Genomic DNA, 21,311 nt, shown 5'->3' with positions numbered 1-21,311 from the left:
ACATATTACACCATATCACGGTATATGCCATTCGCACGCTGTCCTGTCTGACAACCAATCAAAGGGAAGACTTCTGAGGTCAAGGGTGGCTTCCATTTTCTTATAATTTAAAATGCGTACAATATTCAACACATCTCTGCATAAGGCACCAGGACCGGAGGGATTTTGCTTTCACTTTCATTCCTCCCTCTTTACCATCCTGACGCTCTCCCAATACACACACATCCTCTCGCTTTGTCTCTCAATCACACACACTCACACAAACGCACAAGAAAACAAAGAACACAAAAACACAGCATTTTTGTTCACTCTAAACTCAGTCTAAAATAGGATAGGTGTGGCGCTTTAATGGCTGATATTGTGGTAGTGGTGAGGGGCATCATTTAGTAGCCTTCGGCTGCAGGTTGAAGAGGGCCAGTATGTCCAGCATGGCCTGCTTGATGTTCCCGCCGAACCGCCGCGAGTCCTGAAACACAACACAGCCCTTTGAGCTCCAGTCTGCATGTGAATAGAATATACAGTACTCTCTGCACTGGCTGCACGTTTTGTGGGGCAGGTGCTGATGGGGCATGTGGAACTTCAGGCTGCCTTACTAGGCTATATAGGGATTATCTGCATGTGAATATGCTGACTGTCAGAGTGTGCATTTCAGTGTGTATACATTGCGTGCATTTGTCTGTGCTAAAACGGCAAAATCCTCAGCGCTCCAGTCCTTAATCATGCTGAATGCGTATTTGTGAGTACTCAAAGACAACTACTGTCCAGGTGCTGGGGATGTGCAGTAAAAGTAATGCAAGTAAAGGAAGGATGATCACCGCACACTGGTATTCTTTGCTGGTAGTTTATTTGGTGAACAATGCGTTTCGCTGTTGCTTCATCAGGTTCACTCTGATGAAGCAACAGCGAAACGCGTTGTTCACCAAATAAACTTCCAGCAAAGAATACCAGTGTGCAGTGATTCATCCTTCCTTTACTTGCGTTTTTGTGAGTGTTTGTCTGTTCTGTGGGTAGATGCATTTTTCTGTATGTCAGCAGAGGTCTGTCTTTGTGAGTCAGAGCCACTGAGAGGGAGAAGGAGGAAAGGAGACGGAGTTGGCACTCACGGTTTCTGAGCTGGAGTGTTTGCTGGAGATGTGGAAGTTGATGAGGTCTTCTCCAATGATCACGTACGACACTCCATAGCCGTTATCCGTTACCTGTGGGGAACACCAAGCAACATTAATTCCAATACACACATGGTGTGTGTGTGTGTGTGTGTGGTGTGTGTGTGTGTGTGTGTGTGTGTGTGTGTGTGTGTGTGTGTGTGTGTGTGTGTGTGTGTGGTGATACATTATTTCTATGCCCTTTGAACATTGAACCAAGGATCTTTAGATTTCCCCCTCTGATTGAACCACTGAGTAAGGCACAGGGTCTGTACAGACTGAGAATGACCCGAAAACATATATCCATCATCTAATATCTACATACAGTATAATCTATACTCTTACACCCTCAACCATTTATTGATGAGACCATCAGAAACGGTGTGTTTATGTCTTAAAGCATGTGGCTGTATCGATGCAAGTGTCTCTCACCGGTCCAAATCCTCCTCCACTGGAGACGTACTCTGGGTGCTTGACCAGGTCGAACAGATCCACCTGCTGCAGTGGAGTCTGGCTGGTGGAGAGACTCCAGGGCTGAGACAGAACCTGCACAGGACAAGACGAGAGGAAATAAATGATTACCCCGGACATGCAAATGCAGCTGTGTCAGTGACAGAATTTCAGGATTATCCATTAACACACTGAACAACATTTGAACCCATTTTAGCCTGATGACTCATAGATGTTGTTTGACCTTTGGTGCCTGGAGCATATACGCTGCATTCAGGCTCTTAAGATTTTAGCTTTTCTTAATAAAAATGTGGGTATGTTACACCTGAACGAACACATTCTAATATAAGATGAGGGTCTTAGGGTTTAAATGCAACTTATTTCATGTTTTTATGCGCATCAGAGGCTGAGATATTTAGGTTTTTATAGGCTGAGGGCAATTTTCACAAGGGCTTAGGCATTCAGCTGGTGTTTTTTGCAGGTGCTTTAGGCATCAATGGGTTAAATTGGCGTGAAGCCCAAAGGTCATCCTGTGCTGTCATTCATCCCCTCAGTTGTGGCCATACTGAATAAGAGATGAGCTGTCCAGTCTCAGCATGCATGTATTGTCTTGTCTTGTTTTTGTCCTGTTTTGTCAAGTCTTGTCTAATGTCTGTGAGAATCACTGAAGCCACGCCAAAGACAATTTTCTGTTTCCGTTTCATGTGTAACAGACAATTAAGTTTTATCTAATCTAATCTAATCTGTCCAGAGCCAATCTCTAATTGTGACTCAAACCCAAAGGCTGATGTTCTATCAAGAGAGCTACTCTGTCAGCAGTCTTGGGAGCAGAGACGACTCTACGGTCAGCTGGGCCCCCAAGTGAAATGTCAAAGGAGTGAACATTTGAAAGAAATGTGCCACTACTGTAGCAAAGTGTGAACTGTTATTCACCATCTAAGGGGCTTGGGGGCCCCAAGCGGCTGCCTGCCTAGCCTGGTGACAAGATGTGCCACCAGTCGGTCGGGAGGTTTACTAACGTTCTACACCAAGCTGCGACCCACTACACCAAGGCTATTCAAATGGCGGCCCTGGGGCCAGATGCAGCCCCACGGTCAGAACAAAATGGAAACTTTTAGAGATAAAAGTATGGATTCCGTATTGAGCCGAAACAGGCCAGGAAATGCAGGAAATTACATCTAAGAAATGCTAAATTTTCTGGTGGAGGACCCTCAAACCCCCTGCCTCAATGAGATGTCCCGTATTTCTTACATTGACAGTTGGCAACCATAATACATATTCCATATTCGGCCCCTTTGATGGGAGAAATTCGAAAAACTGGCCCTCGGTGACATTTAATTGAATAGCCCTGCACTACACCGTATACTAATAATGAGTGGAGCAAAGGCAACAAGGGCAGACAGACAGACAGACCTCCTTGAGGAAGTCAGAGTCCTCCCCCAGGTACTTGGAGACCACGTAGAGGCAGAAGAGGTGGCGGTCGATGCCCTTGCCCGTCATGGCCAGGCGATACATCTGCTGGTGCTGCTCCGCCGCCTCCTTCAGCAGCTGGAGCTTCTTCTCCTTCTGGAGGAGGAAAAGAGAGACGAGAGATGAAAACAGACAGATGGACAGAAAAACAAACGGATAGAGGGGCAGGCTGGAGGAGACAGAAAAGGCATGGGGCCTATACCAGTGGTTTTCAAAGCGGGGGCCGGGGACTCCCTGGGGGGCCGCAAGGAGGTGCTAATGGGGCCGCGGCAGGATGGCAGGAAAAATAAAGCACAACAAAAAATAAATAATTGAATAAACTGAATAACATGCCACAAAATAAAACAAAAATAAGCTAAACAATATTCCTATTCCTATTGATATTATTTTATATCCTAGTGGGACACTGCCTCAGGCCCTCCACTATGGTTGTGAAAGGGGGTCCACAGAAAAGATAGTGTGGCGCGACCCATGTAAGGGGGGCCTTGGCTGGAATGCACTGGTATATGGGGGGCCTTGTCATGATTAAGTTTGGGAAACCCTGGCCTATACTACCGGTACAAGGCTGGTTCAGTTAAGAGGTAAATCATCTAACAGAAGAGCCTGGAGTCCTCAAAAGCTTGTGTATAAGATGATTTACCTCTTACTTAACCTTAACTTATCCTGAACCAGCTTTGTAGTATAGGCCCATGGTCATTACGCAGGATACTCACACTCGGACGTATTGTTGATCAATATGCAGGGTGCGTGCACCCCCAACCCACACAGTCACACACACACACACACAGATAAAAACTCACGGGCTCGTCGTTGATCATGGCGTTGACGAAGGCGCAGGTCTGCACGGTGCAGGAGCGGACGGTCTCCGTGCGGCCCTCTCTGTACAGCCGCGTCATGGACGCCTCATACGTTAGACAGAAACGGCCCTTATCCTGCACAAAGACATACACACACGAGATTAGGACACAGATGAGCAAAATTAATTTATATTTTCTTGAATTCTTTTTTTCTCTTCTTATTCTCTTTATTTATTGGCACTAATCTAAGGCCATTACAAAACGACAATATTGTTGCCACCATCTCTGTTTGCTCACTACGCCAGGTAGGGCATGGAGTCTCAAATAAATGTTGAGTGTGTTGCGCTGCCCCATCTCTCTTCCTGAATGCTCTTATAAGGCCTGTGTATGACTTTGAGCCATTTTTGGGGCTACCGTTCTTGACGTAACTACATAAATTGGTCTAGGTCTTAACAGATATGCCTACCCCCCCCCCAACAAGGTATACATTTGTGGCCAGTCTTAGCAAGAAGAAGGCTTGAGTCCCACTGTTGCATCGGGCATAACAATCTAGTTGGACTTAGAACTTTAAGTTACGACTAAGGCTGTAACGATATTGCATCGAACCGAGGGATCGCGGTACGCAGACCCACGAACCCCTATCGCGAACCTTCCTCGCAGAATCGCGATGCGCCCTTTTAAAGTTGTTACCCCTCAGTCTAGAAAACAGCAGGATACAGGCAAATGCTTGCCTATGCACTTAATGCAAGTATATGCGCTCAAAGACAATTAGAAATGGGGCGCACATGAGCGAGTAACACTTCCATTCACCCCTCTCTCCTGTAAAATGTTCCGTCCAACCAGCAGCACGTGCATTGGTTGTTATTCATTGCCTGAGCAACCTCCGCGACCGCGAGACAAAAAACTTGGGCAAACGTCGGAAGGTAAAGCACAGAAATGAACAGCAGACCAAGAAGGCTTTATCAAACGTGTGAAGATGTTTTTGATTCATGCATGCGCCGATGTATGTTGAGTGGAGATAGACGTTGAGCGGAGAGAGAGAAAGAATGCGAGAGAGCGAGATGCGCCTGCCCAAATTTGAAAGAGCTTTGAAAGAGCTCTACTGTATACGCTCATAAGAGTGTCTGAAGTCGGGCGAACGTTGAGGTCGATGTGGATATTAGGCAGCATTATATCCTCCCCACATTGAAAGCCTGCCTAGCGAAAACATGCTCCATTTCAAAATGTCAAATCACAAAACCAAACAAAAGACAACGTGCGTGTTGCATACTGAGAACATACTGTAACTGAGGTTCATTTCGAGTTTTGTTTGTATAAGCGCGTGCGCGCTGCTGCACGATCAAATCAGTTACAAAAATATTAAACATCAAAATTAAGTGTTGCATTTCTGTAAGTAACTTAATACAACATGTTTCCTGACGAAATATTACCAGTGTTGTTTTCAGTTAATGTTTGGATATTAATTGGATAATGTTTGACAATGTGAGACAGTTGTTATAGGCTACCTATACTGGAACCCTGACCCTTTTCTCTCCAGCTCTGTCTCTCACACATGGTCAGCATCTCAGCATGATATGATCTAAGCCTATTTGTAATAAGCCTATTTTTCCTTGGTGAACTAATATCCCTTATTTCTCTGTGTTGTGCTTTGATGTCAACACCTGGGGAACAGGTTGCAGTGGTAGGCCTATATCTGCAACATCATTTAGTAGACCTAAAAAAATAATGTAGGCAGGTAAATGCAAAAAGAAAGCATAGGCCTATATATAAATATAGCCCATAATTTATTTTCTTCTTATTTTTTTCCCTTAAAAAAATAATAAAATCGTGGGGCATATCGAACCGTGGGTCATATATCGTGATACAAACCGAATCGTGGGTTGGGTGTATCGTTACAGCCTTAGTTACGACCTAAGAACAATGTGCCTCTGGTACGATCGGGTAAAGGCAGAATGAATGTGTTTGTGCACATCTGAGCATGTTTGTGTTTGTGTATGCTTAGTTTGCATGTGTGCACATGTGTCCGTACCCTGAAGTGAGCGAGTTGGAGTGCAATCTGGATGAAGGCATCGGGGCTGGTCCTGCACTTCTTGATCAGGCCCTTCCCGAACTCGTGGAATGGAATGATGATAATGTCCACGTCATCTGCCAGGACCTTGGCCGTCGTCAGAGAGTTGTTGATCATGGTCTGGCACTGAAACGCAATACCCATAATATCAAAATATCAAATTACCACTGTGCAAAGCCAGGCGTGGAATCACATTCCAGAATTTTCCCTTGAGTTTCATTGACAGTGAAAACCACATCCGCACATTATTTTTTTATATATATATATATATATATATATATATATATATATATATATATATATATATATATATATATATATATATATATATATATATATATATATTTTACACTTTTATGCCTATATTTGACAGGACAGTAGAAGATGGTGACAGGAAGCAAATGGGACAGAGAGACAGGGGGGGATTGGGAAATGACCCCGGCCGGACTCGAACCGGGGTCCCCGTGGGTGGGCATGCAAGCCCAAATGTGGGGGGCTTAGCGCACTGCGCCACAGCGCCCCAATTTTATTGACAAATTAGGACCATGACCACCATGTGTAAGTTTACATTTCATTATTTCATTTTCAAATCGATACTCTAGATATCTAACCAAACAAGACTGACTGCCTGTGTGTTTGTGTGTGTGTGTGTGTCTCACCTCAGCAGGAATGCTCCACTGCAGGCGTATTGGACCGGGCATGCTGGGGTGCGGGCTGCCTTTGCAGTGGCCCTCTTCTGTGTAGCCCAGCTTGAACGGGTCATTGGACAGCACATGCTGCAACCAACAAACACAAAGGATTAATACACAGTGGGGCGCTACAGTTACCCTGTCACTGACACAAATAAATGCTACAAAATTCACTAGCCAATAAAAAAAAACTGCTTAAATTTACAAAAACTCTTCAACACAATTTTCTTCAAAATCTTATAAACTAGTTCCCTTCAACACAATCTTCTTCAAAATCGTATAAACTAGTTCCCTTTATCACGAGCTGTTTTGCATGCTCTGTAGGCACTAGGTAGGAGTGCAATGATGGTAAACTTATCTGTGTGTTTGTGTGTGTGTTGGTGGATGAATGCATGTGCATGCATGAGTGAGAGACGATGCTAACCTCCCACAGGTGTCCGATGATGGGAGCATCGGCCCAGCTGTGCTCGGCGTTTAGGCCCATGGTTCCATTCTTGAAGACGATCAGGTTGAAGGTCTTATCGAACCACCTGTAGGCAGCACAGCACAACATGGCATCAAGATCAGGGTTCTTGCAGGATTCAGGAGGTAACATTTTAGACCTTTGTTTAGACCTTTTAAGACCATTGTAAGCAAACTTTTAAACCAACCCTGGACATTACCTGCATTGCCATTTATAAAACGCCCTGACCATGCTCAGTACAAAACAACACGAAAAGCAGAAATTCACTTCGAAGTGCCATGAATACTGCATTAGAAAAAAGTAAAGAAATAATGGAATGGCAAAATACTCAGAAATTAACAGAAAATCAAATACATAAAAATAACAATAGATTGATGTAATAATTCATTTTTTTTACTTATTAAATGTGATGTGATGTTTATTGCCGGTGCAGGACAGTAGCCTATAAGATATTGTTTGTGGTGTCATTGCACATGTCCCATGATCATAAGTTAAAATTCTTGTACGGTCTTGTCTAGGAACGGTACAGGGAGAAATGGAGCAACGAACTGCCTACTGTGGTGTGTGACTGTGTATGTGTGATATCAATATCAAACTCAAACTCTTGGTCAGATTTACTGACAATTTTGAAATTGCGTTTTTCCCTGTCCCATGGGTAAGTAAACAGAGACCACAGCTCAGACATTATAAGTGTGATACAGGACAACATTTAGTATAGCAAGTGACATTAGTGTGACAACTATGACAAGTTCAAAAAGTGTGTGCCCTACAGTAAATACAAAAAATGCATTAAGTTCAGCAATGATGTGTCATGTAGGGGGCATTCACCTGTCGTGGCAGTTCCCGTGAAGAAGGGACTTGGCATAGCTACTGAGCGAGTCCAGAGGTCTGTCTGCATCGTACGCCTGCTCTGTGTCGTCAAGGGTGACGAAGAAGGCAGCCTTCTCCACAGAGTCCAATGCCTTGCGGTTAAGGCCGTGCTTGAAGTAGGCCTCCCGAGCACATGCCCATGGCACCCTGTCAAACAGCAACACAAGGTCATGGTCAAAGTTAAATGCCCCCTACGGAATGGCATTGTAGCATTCTGATTGGCTACTGTCCTCTCGTGGCCTAGTTATTAAGTCGATGTTCTGGTAAATTTTATTAGCCTTATGGTTTTCATTTATTGTGGCTCACGACTCAAAACACGGGCAGATGTATACAATTCCTGTTTTATGCCCAAGCAAGAGCCAAATATACATCTGCAATCTACAGGTAAAGTTAGCCGAACGAAGATTGATTTTGTTGTGCGAATCTGTACCCTCACCAAGAACACACAGCACAACAGTATTCCTCACTTGATACATTTACACAGCCTCAGTGCAATACTGACCACCATGCACTGACGCCATAGGTAGCACTGTGAATGCTGATTCGTTTGTCTGGTCCAATGGTCCAACCTTCTTCTGTTATTGTCGTGGGGTGAATGATTAATGTAAAGGTTTCCTTTATGTCACAGTATTTGGTTGTGCCACTGACAGATAACCACATGATTTTTGGGTAACACTTTACTTGACGCCGGCGTCGTACGTATGACATTACAGGGTCATAACAGTGTCATAATAGTGTCATGAAGAAGTCATAAACATAATGCCAATGTCATAAACGTTCTATGGCCATGAAAGGTTGATATTGTTTGGCCTGTCTTTGTCATAACCGAATTTCAGTTAAAGACAAAGTCATACAATGTTTATGACATTGACATAATGTTTATGACACATTCATGACTGCATTATGACAATGTTATGACACCGTTATGTCATAAGTATGACGTCAAGTAAAGTGTAACGATTTTTGTTCCTGCCTCATTTCCTGACAAAAAAAATCCCACGGGGATTACAAAGTTTCTAACTAACTGAGGTTTCCTCCTGGAATGGCTCAGCTTTTTTCTGAAATTAATGAATGATAGTAGTAATGCTGGTACAACAAGTGTATGTGTAAAAGTATGCCTAACTGCCTATATGTGTATCACGATTTCTCGATTCGATACAATAGCGTTACAGCCCTACTGTGTATCTGCCGTGGTATGGGACAGTCAGACCCACCTGTCCCCGGCGGTGAGTGCGGCCAGCGCCTCCTCTCCAGGCTGGGGTGGGGAGTCGTCGGCCAGGATGCGCTCCATCTGCTGCTCGATCTCCCTGGGCATCAGCAGACGCCCGTCGTAGAACATCCACACCTTGAAATAGCGCCCCTTGTGGTACACCATGATATGCTTGCTGTTGCTGTGGTGCTGGAGTGTATCTGAGATATATAGGCACAATTGTCATTCGAATGGACACAATTCTCTACTACATACACAGATCTTGGGCTAGGTCCTGGTTGTGCAGTGCACATGAACAATGGCTGAGCAAACTATCTGTTCTACTGCTACTGTTGTAACAACAGCTACTATGATGAACGACTGTGCTGCTGACACTACGGCTACAACTATGGCAACTACACAGAGGGCAATACTGATGGCTTTCATTGCATGAACAAAATGTCATCCCTAAATGATTTCCCTCCTACAGGATATAGGGATCCAACAATACAGACGCATAATGGTAGGTTGCCATCATACTCGGAACAGGGGGAAAAAATTCAGGTAATTTTAATCTGGAAGGATTGGCTGGAACAAAATGACTTCAAGAATCTTTGTGACTACACAGTGGACATCCACCAACAACCTGCTGCTATGCCTCAAACTAATGTTTCACTAAATCACAAAACTAATATCATAAAAGCGACTACAAAAGCAATACAAGCCTCTACTAGCAGCACAGTCATTACATTCAGAAAAACAATACCACATGCTCAGGGGGGTAGCCCATGGACAGCTCTGGAAATCACAGGAGGAAGGCAGGACAAACAAAGGGGACGTTAGATTTGGGGAGAAAAAACAAAACAAAACACCGTTTGTTGCTCTCTTGCAACAAGATAAAGGGCCTATACTACAAAGCTGGTTCAGTATAAGTTAAGATTAAGTTAAGAGGTAAATCATCTAATACGAGAGCGTCTCTTAAGAAAATGGGGACTCCAGGCTATCCATTAGATGATTTACCTCTAAACTTTAAACCTTAACTTATCCTGAACCAGCTTTGTAGTATAGGCCCAAAGTATTGAATGAAGATAGCACACAGCACAACAGAAAAAAATAATGTAGGGAACTAAAAGACAAGTACACATGGGCACACACAGCAGCACTCAAAAAAGATGTATAACACATCACCACAGATGGTATGAAAATCACAGGTTTGGTGAGACTGAACCTGGGATAAGGATGTTATTATGATGATGTGTTATGAAACAGTAATGCTTTGAAAAATGAGGGCTATAAGTGAATGAGCCTGGCAAGGTTATAGTTTAACACACGCGTTATATTTTAACACATGTGTTATATTTTAACGCATGTTCTGTGAGAGGGCCGCAGGGTGTCATAAATTTGTGTCTACGTCTTCTATATGGGCCCTGGTAGAATTTCAACCGAGGGGAAAGTGGGACAGGTGGGGGGAGGGGAGTGTTAGGTGCGTATCTGTGTCTGTGTGTGAGGGGGGGGTGGGGTCTTCTGATACTAGGCCAAAGGTCAGATGCCTGGGTGTTTTATGTAAACAAGTGCGGCCGTGGGCCAAGGCAGGTGCTCCGACATTTTAGACAAATGAAAGGTGTGTGTGGCTATGCTGTGTGTATATTGTATTGTTGTTATGTGTGTGCGTGCACAGCTTTTCGACTCTACCTCTGTCTGGCCCTGGTACGCGACTGGTGTTGAACATTCGCTCATACTGGGATGAACACATTGGAATGGTGTTTTGTAGCATTAGCTGTAAAGCAAAAAGAAAAACAAAGGAAAAAAAAACAATAATAGGGGAATATGAAGGTCAACTGAAAAGGGTGAACCCAAAAGCCTCTGAGAGAAAAGACAACCAATGGGAGGAAGGGGAGGTACCCAATGACTGACCAGCCATTTAAGAAAGAAATAAAAACATATCAGGAAAAAAATAAATAAATACAACACATAATAAAGAAGGCCCACTGTGAGATCTTGTGTCACCACCAGACATATGGCATCACAAAGAACAGTCTCATGTCTATTACTCTATGCTGTTGACCAAATAGGGTCAGCGGCCGTTGCCCGTGTTGTCTGGGTGACATTGTGATACTGAAGCCAAAGAAGTGAGAGCACTCATGGGTTGGCATTCTGGTGGTGACACTGGAACAGAGGGTCTGGAGTAGGGACTGGGGGGGGGCAGCATGACAGGTGGTGGTGGTGAGGGTGGGTGGGTTGGTGGCAGGAAATGACCTACAGTGTTGCTAGGGCGACGACCTCTTACCCCTCTCTTTGCCCGGAATGCGTGCGGTGTTAAACAAGCGCTCAAACTGGGCAGAGCAGAGCGGAACCCGGTTCTCCAGCGCAAAGAGCTGAGAACGCAGAGGCCGCGCGCCACAACACCACAACACAAGCCCGGGGCAGCGTGGAACGAGAGACACAGGGGGTTAAGTTGGGGAGGGTAGAGTTAGTGTCACATCCAAACACACAACATACATGCTCACAGCTGACTAGGTTCAATGGGTGAGGGGTGGGCTATGCCTAGCGAGGCAACTGGAGGGATCGGCCACAACTCAGCAAGAATTGCTCTTGCTCATGATCCGCCTCCCTTGCCTTCTCATGCATATGTTTGGTCATTCAAGTGAGGTAGGTGGTGGCTCCCATGTCAGCCTAGTAGGATATATATGTAGTGGGCCTGTAAGTCAAGTGGTTTAGCTGTCAGGCTGATAGCTACTGTGGCCACCCCTGTTAGAATCCATCTCAACCACTGACACCTCAGAATGGGGGGGAATGCAACCAGTGCATTACATTTAATTAATAATAAATATATATAATTAACAACCTATGTTAAAAGACAGCTATACAGCATATTAAAGTATACTGGTCCAATGCTGCAGGAAAGAAGACAATGTTACGCCTGTTATCACAAGCAAACTTAGACATTAAAAACAGTCATAGTGACAATAAAGCTTTTTTCCAAGTGGCACCTCCCGTCAAAGTGTGAGTAAAAAAAACTCATGAAGAATCCTTAACAGGGAACTGTCAGTTGAATTAGTCAAACTTGGAAATCATCATTTACATAATAAGCAACATGAACATTTCAACGTGTGAGCAGAGCAGTAGGAGCTAGTATGCTAACGCACCGGTTTGATCTGAGCTCTGTCTAATTTCCTGCGGTACATCATGATGGAGTGGATGGAATTGCCCGCCCTCGCTGCCTGCCGGTTAGTGGGGAACACATAGAGGAAGTCCTGTGGGACACAGAAGCAGAGGGAGAAGCAGGGTTAAATGCATGTGGTAAAGGGCAACAAAAAGGCTGATTTCTAAAATATTTCAAAGTAGAGGCACGATTTATTTTTATTGTCACATTATGTACTCCTGAAGAGTGCTTAACTTTGACCACACTCACACTAACATTGCAGGAATATCAAGAAAATGCATCCTATTTCACACTTAAAACACATTGAAAACTGGCTTTGAAATGCCTCCCCATAAAAACACAAACTGCTGGAAATATGCCGTGAGATAAATGCACACCAGAAAATTACAAATACAGTGTGTAAACCCAGTGGTGCATATGCACTTGTGGATGGCCTTACCATTGCATAGTAGTTGCTGTTGACCATGATTGGGCCCCGCCCCCTGAGGTAGATATACTCCTCCCACCAGTCACTCACCTGTACCAACACAGAGAGAAGAGATTCATGAAAACAAATCATATTACATGCACCTAGTCTGTCAATAACAATGTATTACAAGAAGGTGTGGTTACACGGTAGCAAGGGTTAAAAAAGTAGTGGCAGCGCTTAGCGGCCTTTTAGATTGTAGAACCCACAAGACACTGAGAATGATTTTAATGATTTATATATTTATGAAATACCTAATCATACCTTACAATTTAACAACAGCTTAATTGATATGTGTAGGGGTAAAATGCAAATACTATACACGTGTTGTACAGTGTGTGTGTGTGTGTGTGTGTGTGTGTGTGTGTGTGTGTGTGTGTGTGGCTCTTACATAGTTGGTGGACCACCAGGCCTTGAGCCTCAGGTACCACTGTAGGCGTGGCCCAAGATTGTCCTGAAATTCCTCAGCCAATCCCTTCATCCGCTCATACTCATCATCAGACAACAAGGGACGCACTGACTGCAGATACTGCCATGAGTGGAAAACAAGAGAGAAGGAGAGAGCATATGGGGGTCAAATAACAGTAGATATATGCCAGAGATAACAGAAGTTGGATGATGGAAGTGCTTTTTTTTCAGTTCATTTGTTGATGGAAGTGATTCATTTCACTTTATTTGTACAAACACTACAAACACGGTATGTTTTATTTGTATTCCGATGGAATTCTCAAATTTCAAGAGTAAACTTCCAGAGTAAACTAAAAAGGCTCATGGACTTGAAAATACGGTAAATAGTGCTGTGAATACAAATGAAAGGGATAATTCATCCCCATCCATCCCTGACACACAGTGCAGTGCATACAGTGGGTGTTGAATAAAGAGGACTATGCTACACTGACCCTCTGCATGGTGTCCTTGACAGAGGGCAGAGGCAGCCGTGGCAGAGACGTCTGGAAGCTGTAGAGCTGAGGAGTGCGGTGGCCAGAGCATATCCGCACCAGGATCTATCAGGAAAGAAAGATTCACAAAACACACACACACACACACACACACACACACACACACACACACACACACACACACACACACACACACACACACACACACACACACACACACACACACACACACACACACACACACACACGTCAGACATACACACCACTGACTAAACAAACTCAATGTTTAATCTTCCACAAACATACAGTCACTTGGTGTGCAAATACACACCTTGGACATACAGAACTAGACATGCCTGACTAGTGACTACATAAATTTGATGTTTAAAGTTCATGAACATACCGTAGTATAAACAAGCCAACTTTGCCAGGAACAGGTGAAAGTGGCTCCTGTCTGGTCAGTTTATTTTATCTAGCAAACCCTGCCTCGTGGTTAGCTTTGTGGTAATGTTGCATTTGAGTAATGAAGGATTAATAAGATTTCCGTCTGTGCACTTAAATAATAATTCATTCATTGAAAACACATTAACCCATTGATGCCTAAAGCACCTGCAAAAAACGCCTGCTGAATGCTTCAGCCCTTGTGGGGAAAGTTGCCTTTAGCTATAAAAACCTACATTTCTTAACCTCTGATGCACATAAAAACATGAAATAAGTTGCATGTAAAACCCTAAGACCCTCATCTTGCATTAGTATGTGTTCATTTAGCTGTAACATAACCACATCTTTATTTTAAAAAGCTAAAATCTCAAGAGCTTGAATGTCGCTCCAGGCACCAAAGGTCAAACAACATATACGAGTCATCAGGCTAAAATGGGTTAAATTAGAATTTAGTAACGATATGCATAAGTAACCCATGTCAATAAACTGAATTGAAATCCATCTACATACAGTGCTCGAAAGTACTGTACGTGAACCCTCCAAATATGGTCAATATAAAAATAATAATTACAAAAAAAACCCATTAAAACCTTATTTAACTTTATTTAACAGACATCCAAATGCTAATTTGAAAAGCACCCTTTCTAAATACTGAACATTCACAAAAAGAGATATATTGTGGAAAAAAATGCAAATGCATGCAACTGTAATGCAAAAGTATGTGAACCCTTCTGTTACTAGCTTGTGGCTCCTTTTCCAGCTATTACTTCGACCAAATGTCTTCTGTAACCTCGAAACAGTTTCTTACAGCTGCATTTGGGGATTTTGCCCACTCCTCCTTGCAGAATTCATTTAATTGGATACTTACTCAACTCTGCATAGACATACATCCTAGACACACACACACACACACACACACACACACACACACACACACACACACACACACACACACACACACACACACACACACTTACCATCCATAGGCGAACTTTGAGGGGCACGCTGCCGCGTGGCATGTACATCCAGCCGTGCCAGGAGAGCAGGCCCTTCAGCACGGCCCTCATGACGTACACGATGCCCACCCACAGCCCTGTGCCCACCAGCGCGCCACCCAACCAATGCTGGGTCTCAGGGGATAGGTACCTGCTGCTTATACACACACACACACACACACACACACACACACACACACACACACACACACACACACACACACACACACACACACACACACAGTGGAAGAGCCAGTTTACCATCATTGCACTACAACACCTAGTGCCTGCTTAAACACACAGCATGCAAAAGAAAACTTGTGATAAAGGGACTCGCGAATATGCTAGTAAACAAGAAAATGCAGGACACAAAGGCCTGCACACAGTGAAACTTAATCAAACGATTTTAAATGGAATAATAAACATGTTTAACAATTTGTTCAAACACACTCACACAAACAAAACCCACACTAGTTACCTGACTGGGAGGAAGTCCTCCAGGAGTTTGAATAGGCCTAGTGATGGATCTGTTTTTAAGTAGTGTGCTCTGCCGAAATGCCCCGCCAGCACCATCATTAGGCCAGAGGGGCTGCCTGGATACACCCCCGTCAGGACCCCATTCTGCAGAGGGGAGGCAAAAGGACAGCCATGAAGATATGCAAGGTACAAACCAGAAGTGATCAAAGACCAGAAGGCACCAAAGTCACCACAGCGATGGAAGTCAGCTTTCTCTATGGAGGGTCGGGAAATTGGGCAACCAAAGAAACTCCGTCAGGGGCAAAGCGAATTGGGCAACCAGAATGAAAAAGAAAAGTTGAAAGTAATCTATCTCGTAATGAGCGATGATGAAGTTCAGAGAAAACCAATTGGCATGTACACAGGTTGACAAGCCAGAGCCACTCTATAATAAACTAAATCAAGCATCACAATGCCACAAACGAATAAAGGGCATTAATGTCGAAGCCTCTCAGAAACCAGTTCACTTCGGTCGCTTTCAGTCTGAATGCAACTCAAGAATAGCTCAGGTCATCCTGCATTTCCCCGACCCAGGATACAACTCATGACTTTGCAGCAAGTTCAGAATGGGAGGACGACTGCTATCAAGTGAGCTAGACATCCAGATCAGCTAACTGCTGAATTGAATCCCTTTGGAGGCCATGTGATGAATACGATATCATACGATATATCCTTTCCTGACCTCAAGGCCGTTTTGTGCCAGACATCCTTCACCATCCACCTAATAATGCTCAAATGATAGACAAAACTCCATGTTGGATGCTTATAGCCTGGGCCCATCCCTACTTCCTGTGATGTCACAGAAAAGTCTGTGACGGCCCTACCGTGGCTCTAACATTAGGGCACTGGGCTGCTACGCCGGCAACCCGAGTTCGATTTCCAGCCCGGGTCTTCTGCCGATCCCTATCCATCTCTCTCCCCATTCGTTTCCGGTCACTCTCACTGTCGTATCGTAAATAAAGTCTTAAAAAAAGATCAAAAGCATATCTAAGAAAAAAATAAATAACAGTCTGCGACCATTGTCACATGGTTTGAGCCCGCCCTTTGAGAAATTTGAAATCAGCACAGCTTGCCCAGGCTAAAACCTCGGAAGAACGTTGTAGTCACAGACCACTGCTGCACGACAGCCAGGCTAGCATGCTCACCTTGAAGCGGACGAACCTCTTCTTCCAGGAGTAGACGCCAGAGAGGTAGATCTGCCGCAGCGCCTCATGACTTAGCTGGAGGTCGATGCCCTCGGGCGAGACGGTGAACTGAAAGCCCACAGCCTGGTGAGCTTCTGCCATCCTGCCTGGTGGCCTGCTGCTTTACACATACACACACCCGTTCACCCACAAACACACTCTCACACACTCGCGGGCACACGTGGAGACGCACTACTGCTGCCTTTGGAGAAACAGACAGACAGACAGACAGACAGACAGACAGACAGACTCTTAGTGTTACAGACTTACATAATTAGTCTCTCTACATCATACACCTGCAGGCATGTATGCACTATTGCTGCTGACCACAAACATGAGGGTGCTGTGCCACACATCACTGTCACACTGTAACTAAGTAGGCCATGTTATTGCCAAACATAAAGGACAATACAAGCACCAGTAAGTCCAATATTGAGCTTCCCGTCACTCAACTTGTTTACATTGAGACTATCAGGTCTTTCTACTGATTACAGTCTGGGTATGCATATGTTATCATAGGGGAAAGATAATAGGCTAATCTCAAGAAGAGGGTTTTTTCACTTTTTTCCCACACTTAAAGGGACAGTTTGGTCAATTTCAACATGCAGTTGTATTGCTCACGCTACCCTTGACTTGTCAGTACCTGGTGATGCCACATTTTTTCGGCTCAGCCCTTTCCGAGATATGAGCAATTCTAATGGGGGCAGCGTTTGTTTACATTTTTTAAAAATGAAACATAGGCCAACTCCAAATATTTTCCCAAAAGGTACTGCTGTTTGCTAGTTGTCTGCTGATGCTTTATAACCTTTTGGATGTTTTTGGGAATAAATAAAAATGTTTTTTTGAAATGTAAACAAAGAGCTGCCCCCATTACAATGACCAGGATCTCGGAAACGGCTGAAGAAGAAGAAAAAAAAATCTCAGGCACTGACAAGTCCAGGGTAGTGTGAGCATTACAACTGCATGTTGAAATTGACCAAACTGTCCCTTTAACGTGCAAAGCAACATTGTTCCCGCCCACATCAGACTTTCCTTTCTTCAGCCGCTTATTTACGAGTGCAAGGGCATGCCAAGGACAATGGCTGAAGGCAAAATTAGTCTACAAGGATAAGAGAGAATTCATTCATGTGAGTCGAACCTTATCCTCACCCAGATTGTACTGTATATTGCTCAGCATTTCCACTTACCATTGGGGATGAGCCCAAACAGAGCAGCTGAGATTGTGTTTACCTCAGTCAGATGAGGATATTACCAAACCCATGCATTGGCTGATGGATACAGATTTCAGCACCATACGCTGTTGCTTTGAAAATTCAGCAGATAAACTGCTGCAATAGAAAATCCACTACACTGTTCCAATAAAATGTCAACCTCACAGTACTGTCGTAAACACAGGTATTGATTCTTTCCATGCCCCCTCCCCTTCCCCATACCCTGGCCTGTAGTCATCTGACACGATGATGGTTCTGGGCATGTAGGGGAAAGGTTACAGCATCATTCATGTCAACCGGTCCAATAACAGAATGAGTCATTCATGCTTCATACCAGGTCATAATGCTAGACATAGCTACATGCAAGAACCTACATGTTGTTTATCCCAAAATTTGAGAGGAGGAAGTAGGCAGCACTACACATCAATACTTCCTGACACAAAATAACAAAGAGCTTCAGATACTTGAAGTCGGTGGCCAATATTTGGCTTGCTATGGTGTGTGTTTGCTTTGGAACCTGTGTGGCATTTCTTGAATGAGTGCAACACGTTCCAGATTATTATTTTTTTAATTATTACTTTTTAACTTTTTATCTACCTACGTCTACTGTAACCACAAAGTGTGAAATAGCAAAAAGGACATGCCAACATGACCGCAATAGAATGTTATGCTGGCTGGTTCGCCCGAGGACTCAACAATCCACACACACTGCCACGGTTTATCTGCAAATTACAGTATGGTATGAATGATGATCAGAGGGAAATAACCCCCACTCGGTCAGGTTCCGTGTTGGGTGAATATCTTGCAGGATAGCACAGTTAGCAGGTAGCTAGCTAGACGTTTTGGACATTTGAGGGTCACGACCCTTATGGCTGCCAACGTGGAAACCGGGTGAATGAAGTTAGCGAGCGGTCTACACTTTGACTAAATTTTGAATTCTACAGTTTGACTAAAATGTACTCCTTAGCTGCTTTATTTATGAACAGCAAAACACCATGCAACGACATAATATTTAGGCACAGTTGTTGTTCCACTTCCACAGTTTGCAGTACCTTGCCACCAGTTTCCACCAGGTTATTGATCAAACACCATAACTTTTGCCGTGTAGAACTGTCGACAACTTGCTGATTATGTTGTAAGTTAAGCTGCATGTTAATAACTCAGTTGACAATGTTTCAATCATTTGCCTGTCTAGCAGAAGAAAGCCATACCAACATATGGCTGGCGCTTGTTTACCGTTAGTTGGACACGCTGGCTAAGATTACAGACTTTACTAGCAAGCTACGAATAAGGCACGTCTATCAATAACATTTTACTCAATTTGCTGTCACTGTATACCATGCGTGTTTGCTCAATGATGATGTTACATAGACAGTCGCCTATCTGTTAACTGTAATAAGACAGTGTTTTTTTCCTTAGCCTTGAATGGTGACGGAGAACTAGCATACATACCTTGTCTTTAGCTACCAGGCGGTCAGATCTGAGGTTCTGATTGGATCTTTCAACCACAACAGTCGGATTTTTCCGAACCCAGCCAGAAGAGCGACTTCGCCTGGGTTCGACGGGGTTAGGTTCATGAATAGAACCTAGAACTACCTACAACACCGCAACCTAGAGTAACCCCATAGCAACCTTTCTTCTCTATCGACGTCACAGACTCACTTTGAAATTCGGTATGAAATCAGCTTCGACGTCATGAAAGAAAATTCATCTCGAGTGAGATTTTTGTAACAAGCCTCCAACCTGTGACTGAATCGAGTAGTTCTAGCACTTAAAATGTAGATTCAAACGAATAAACAAACACACTACAAAGTAAGTAAACGAACAATAATAATAAACAAATAATAACATTATTATTATTATTATTATTATTATTATTATTATTATTATTATTATTATTATAGGGCAATGTCTGCTGAATAGCCTATGCCATTTCTACTGCTATGAAAGATGAACGAAGGCTAACAACACAGAATAGCCTACAAAAGTGCACACAATGTTAAAAAAAAATGGACCTAAATAAATAAAGACCTAATGAAAGACATGGTGTAAGGTTACAAACTGTGCAATACCATGGCACACCATGTATGAAATAGCCTACTCTGTATGTTTAGGTAGCCTACAAGTTTGGGGGAGTAGTAGTCCTTTCAGCCTATTGAAAGCGGAGATGGAGGGGGCAGATCTATTTTATAATGTTCATGGGGAGCTGATTCCACAGATTTGGAGCTGTGACAGCTCTGGCAAGCGGGCTATGTGCCTTCGGCCGTGAGTGTGGCACATGCAGAAGCCCCTTTTGGACGATCAGGACCTTAGGGTTGGGTCAGGGAGACATTGTAGGCCTACAAGGTCAGTGGGCCACTGGGGCACCCCATTAAAAAAAAAACTACATGAGTTAAAAAAAAAACCACTCATAGAGTGCAAGGCAGTCCACTTCAGCCAAGGCAGTCCAGTTTATTCCATGTTGTAATGTAGGTAGGCCCTACTGGTAAAATGTAAGTGTAGACTGGATTCTATCATTTTAGCTGCCATATTACAAACTTCACCTTTCAAAATAATAGGTAGATCTCATCATAGGGCAGTCCTATCGTTAAAAATAATAATAATAATTATAATAATTCATCAATAATGCTCAGAGCGTTATGGCACACAATAAGTATCAAAAAAAGGCGCATGAAAACATTACCTCCTTGGCGGCGTGATAATGACGATCAAACTAAATTGGATGCCGAAGGGAACTGTGAGCCAATGCAAGAGGCTCACATGGTGTGCTCATGCCTCCTAGTGTCAGTTAAAAGATTTGCATCACTATCAGAATAAATATTGCTTTAAGTCAATACAAAATGTATTGTGAATTTTGTGAACACACACACACACACACACACACACACACACACACACACACACACACACACACACACACACACACACACACACACACACACACACACACAGAGAGAGAGAAAGGCATTGTTTTTCAAGACTGGGGTCGCCTGGATTTCAAATGGGGTTGCCTGCAATGTCTGAAAGTGTGTGAAAAAAAGAATACTGAATACTGATAAATATTACTTATTGATATATAACAATTAGGCGAGTACATTTAGGGTTTAACCCCAAAAAAATTGATACAAAAGGTTTTTTTATGGATTCTATTACTATTGGACCTGCTAAATGACATACTAAAAATCTAGTAAAATCTGACTTTGGGAATTGAGTTTTTTCAACATAGCTGCCATAGGCTTATTATAAGGGTCAAGAGACACTCCAGGTGAATAGGCCAAAAAATTTAGCTTGCCGATAT

General features: G+C 43.5%; 1 protein-coding gene across 2 annotated transcripts; it reads right to left on the bottom strand.

The window, feature by feature from the left end:
• Positions 1-298: 298 nt before the first annotated feature.
• Positions 299-19,705, bottom strand: LOC134438511 (carnitine O-palmitoyltransferase 1, liver isoform-like). Of its 2 annotated transcripts, none has more exons than XM_063188091.1 (19): positions 19,466-19,705; positions 16,764-17,004; positions 15,581-15,723; positions 15,085-15,256; positions 13,667-13,771; positions 13,159-13,296; positions 12,741-12,818; positions 12,285-12,392; positions 10,831-10,915; positions 9,164-9,359; positions 7,908-8,096; positions 7,041-7,146; positions 6,587-6,703; positions 5,889-6,053; positions 3,863-3,994; positions 3,006-3,158; positions 1,575-1,688; positions 1,104-1,196; positions 299-466 (listed from the first exon to the last, which is right to left on the bottom strand). In XM_063188091.1, the coding sequence occupies exons 2-19, from the start codon at positions 16,902-16,904 to the stop codon at positions 380-382; spliced, it is 2,322 nt and encodes a 773-aa protein (XP_063044161.1). In that variant the 5' UTR covers positions 16,905-17,004; positions 19,466-19,705; the 3' UTR covers positions 299-379. The 2 variants fall into 2 exon arrangements, with proteins under 2 accessions (XP_063044161.1, XP_063044162.1); XM_063188092.1 differs by having other exon boundaries at positions 16,764-17,000.
• Positions 19,706-21,311: the final 1,606 nt, after the last annotated feature.

The sequence above is a fragment of the Engraulis encrasicolus genome, chromosome 22 (genome assembly GCF_034702125.1).
Source record: "Engraulis encrasicolus isolate BLACKSEA-1 chromosome 22, IST_EnEncr_1.0, whole genome shotgun sequence".
Classification (NCBI taxonomy): Eukaryota; Metazoa; Chordata; class Actinopteri; order Clupeiformes; family Engraulidae; genus Engraulis; species Engraulis encrasicolus.
This window is presented reverse-complemented; position numbering and strand designations above follow the sequence as displayed.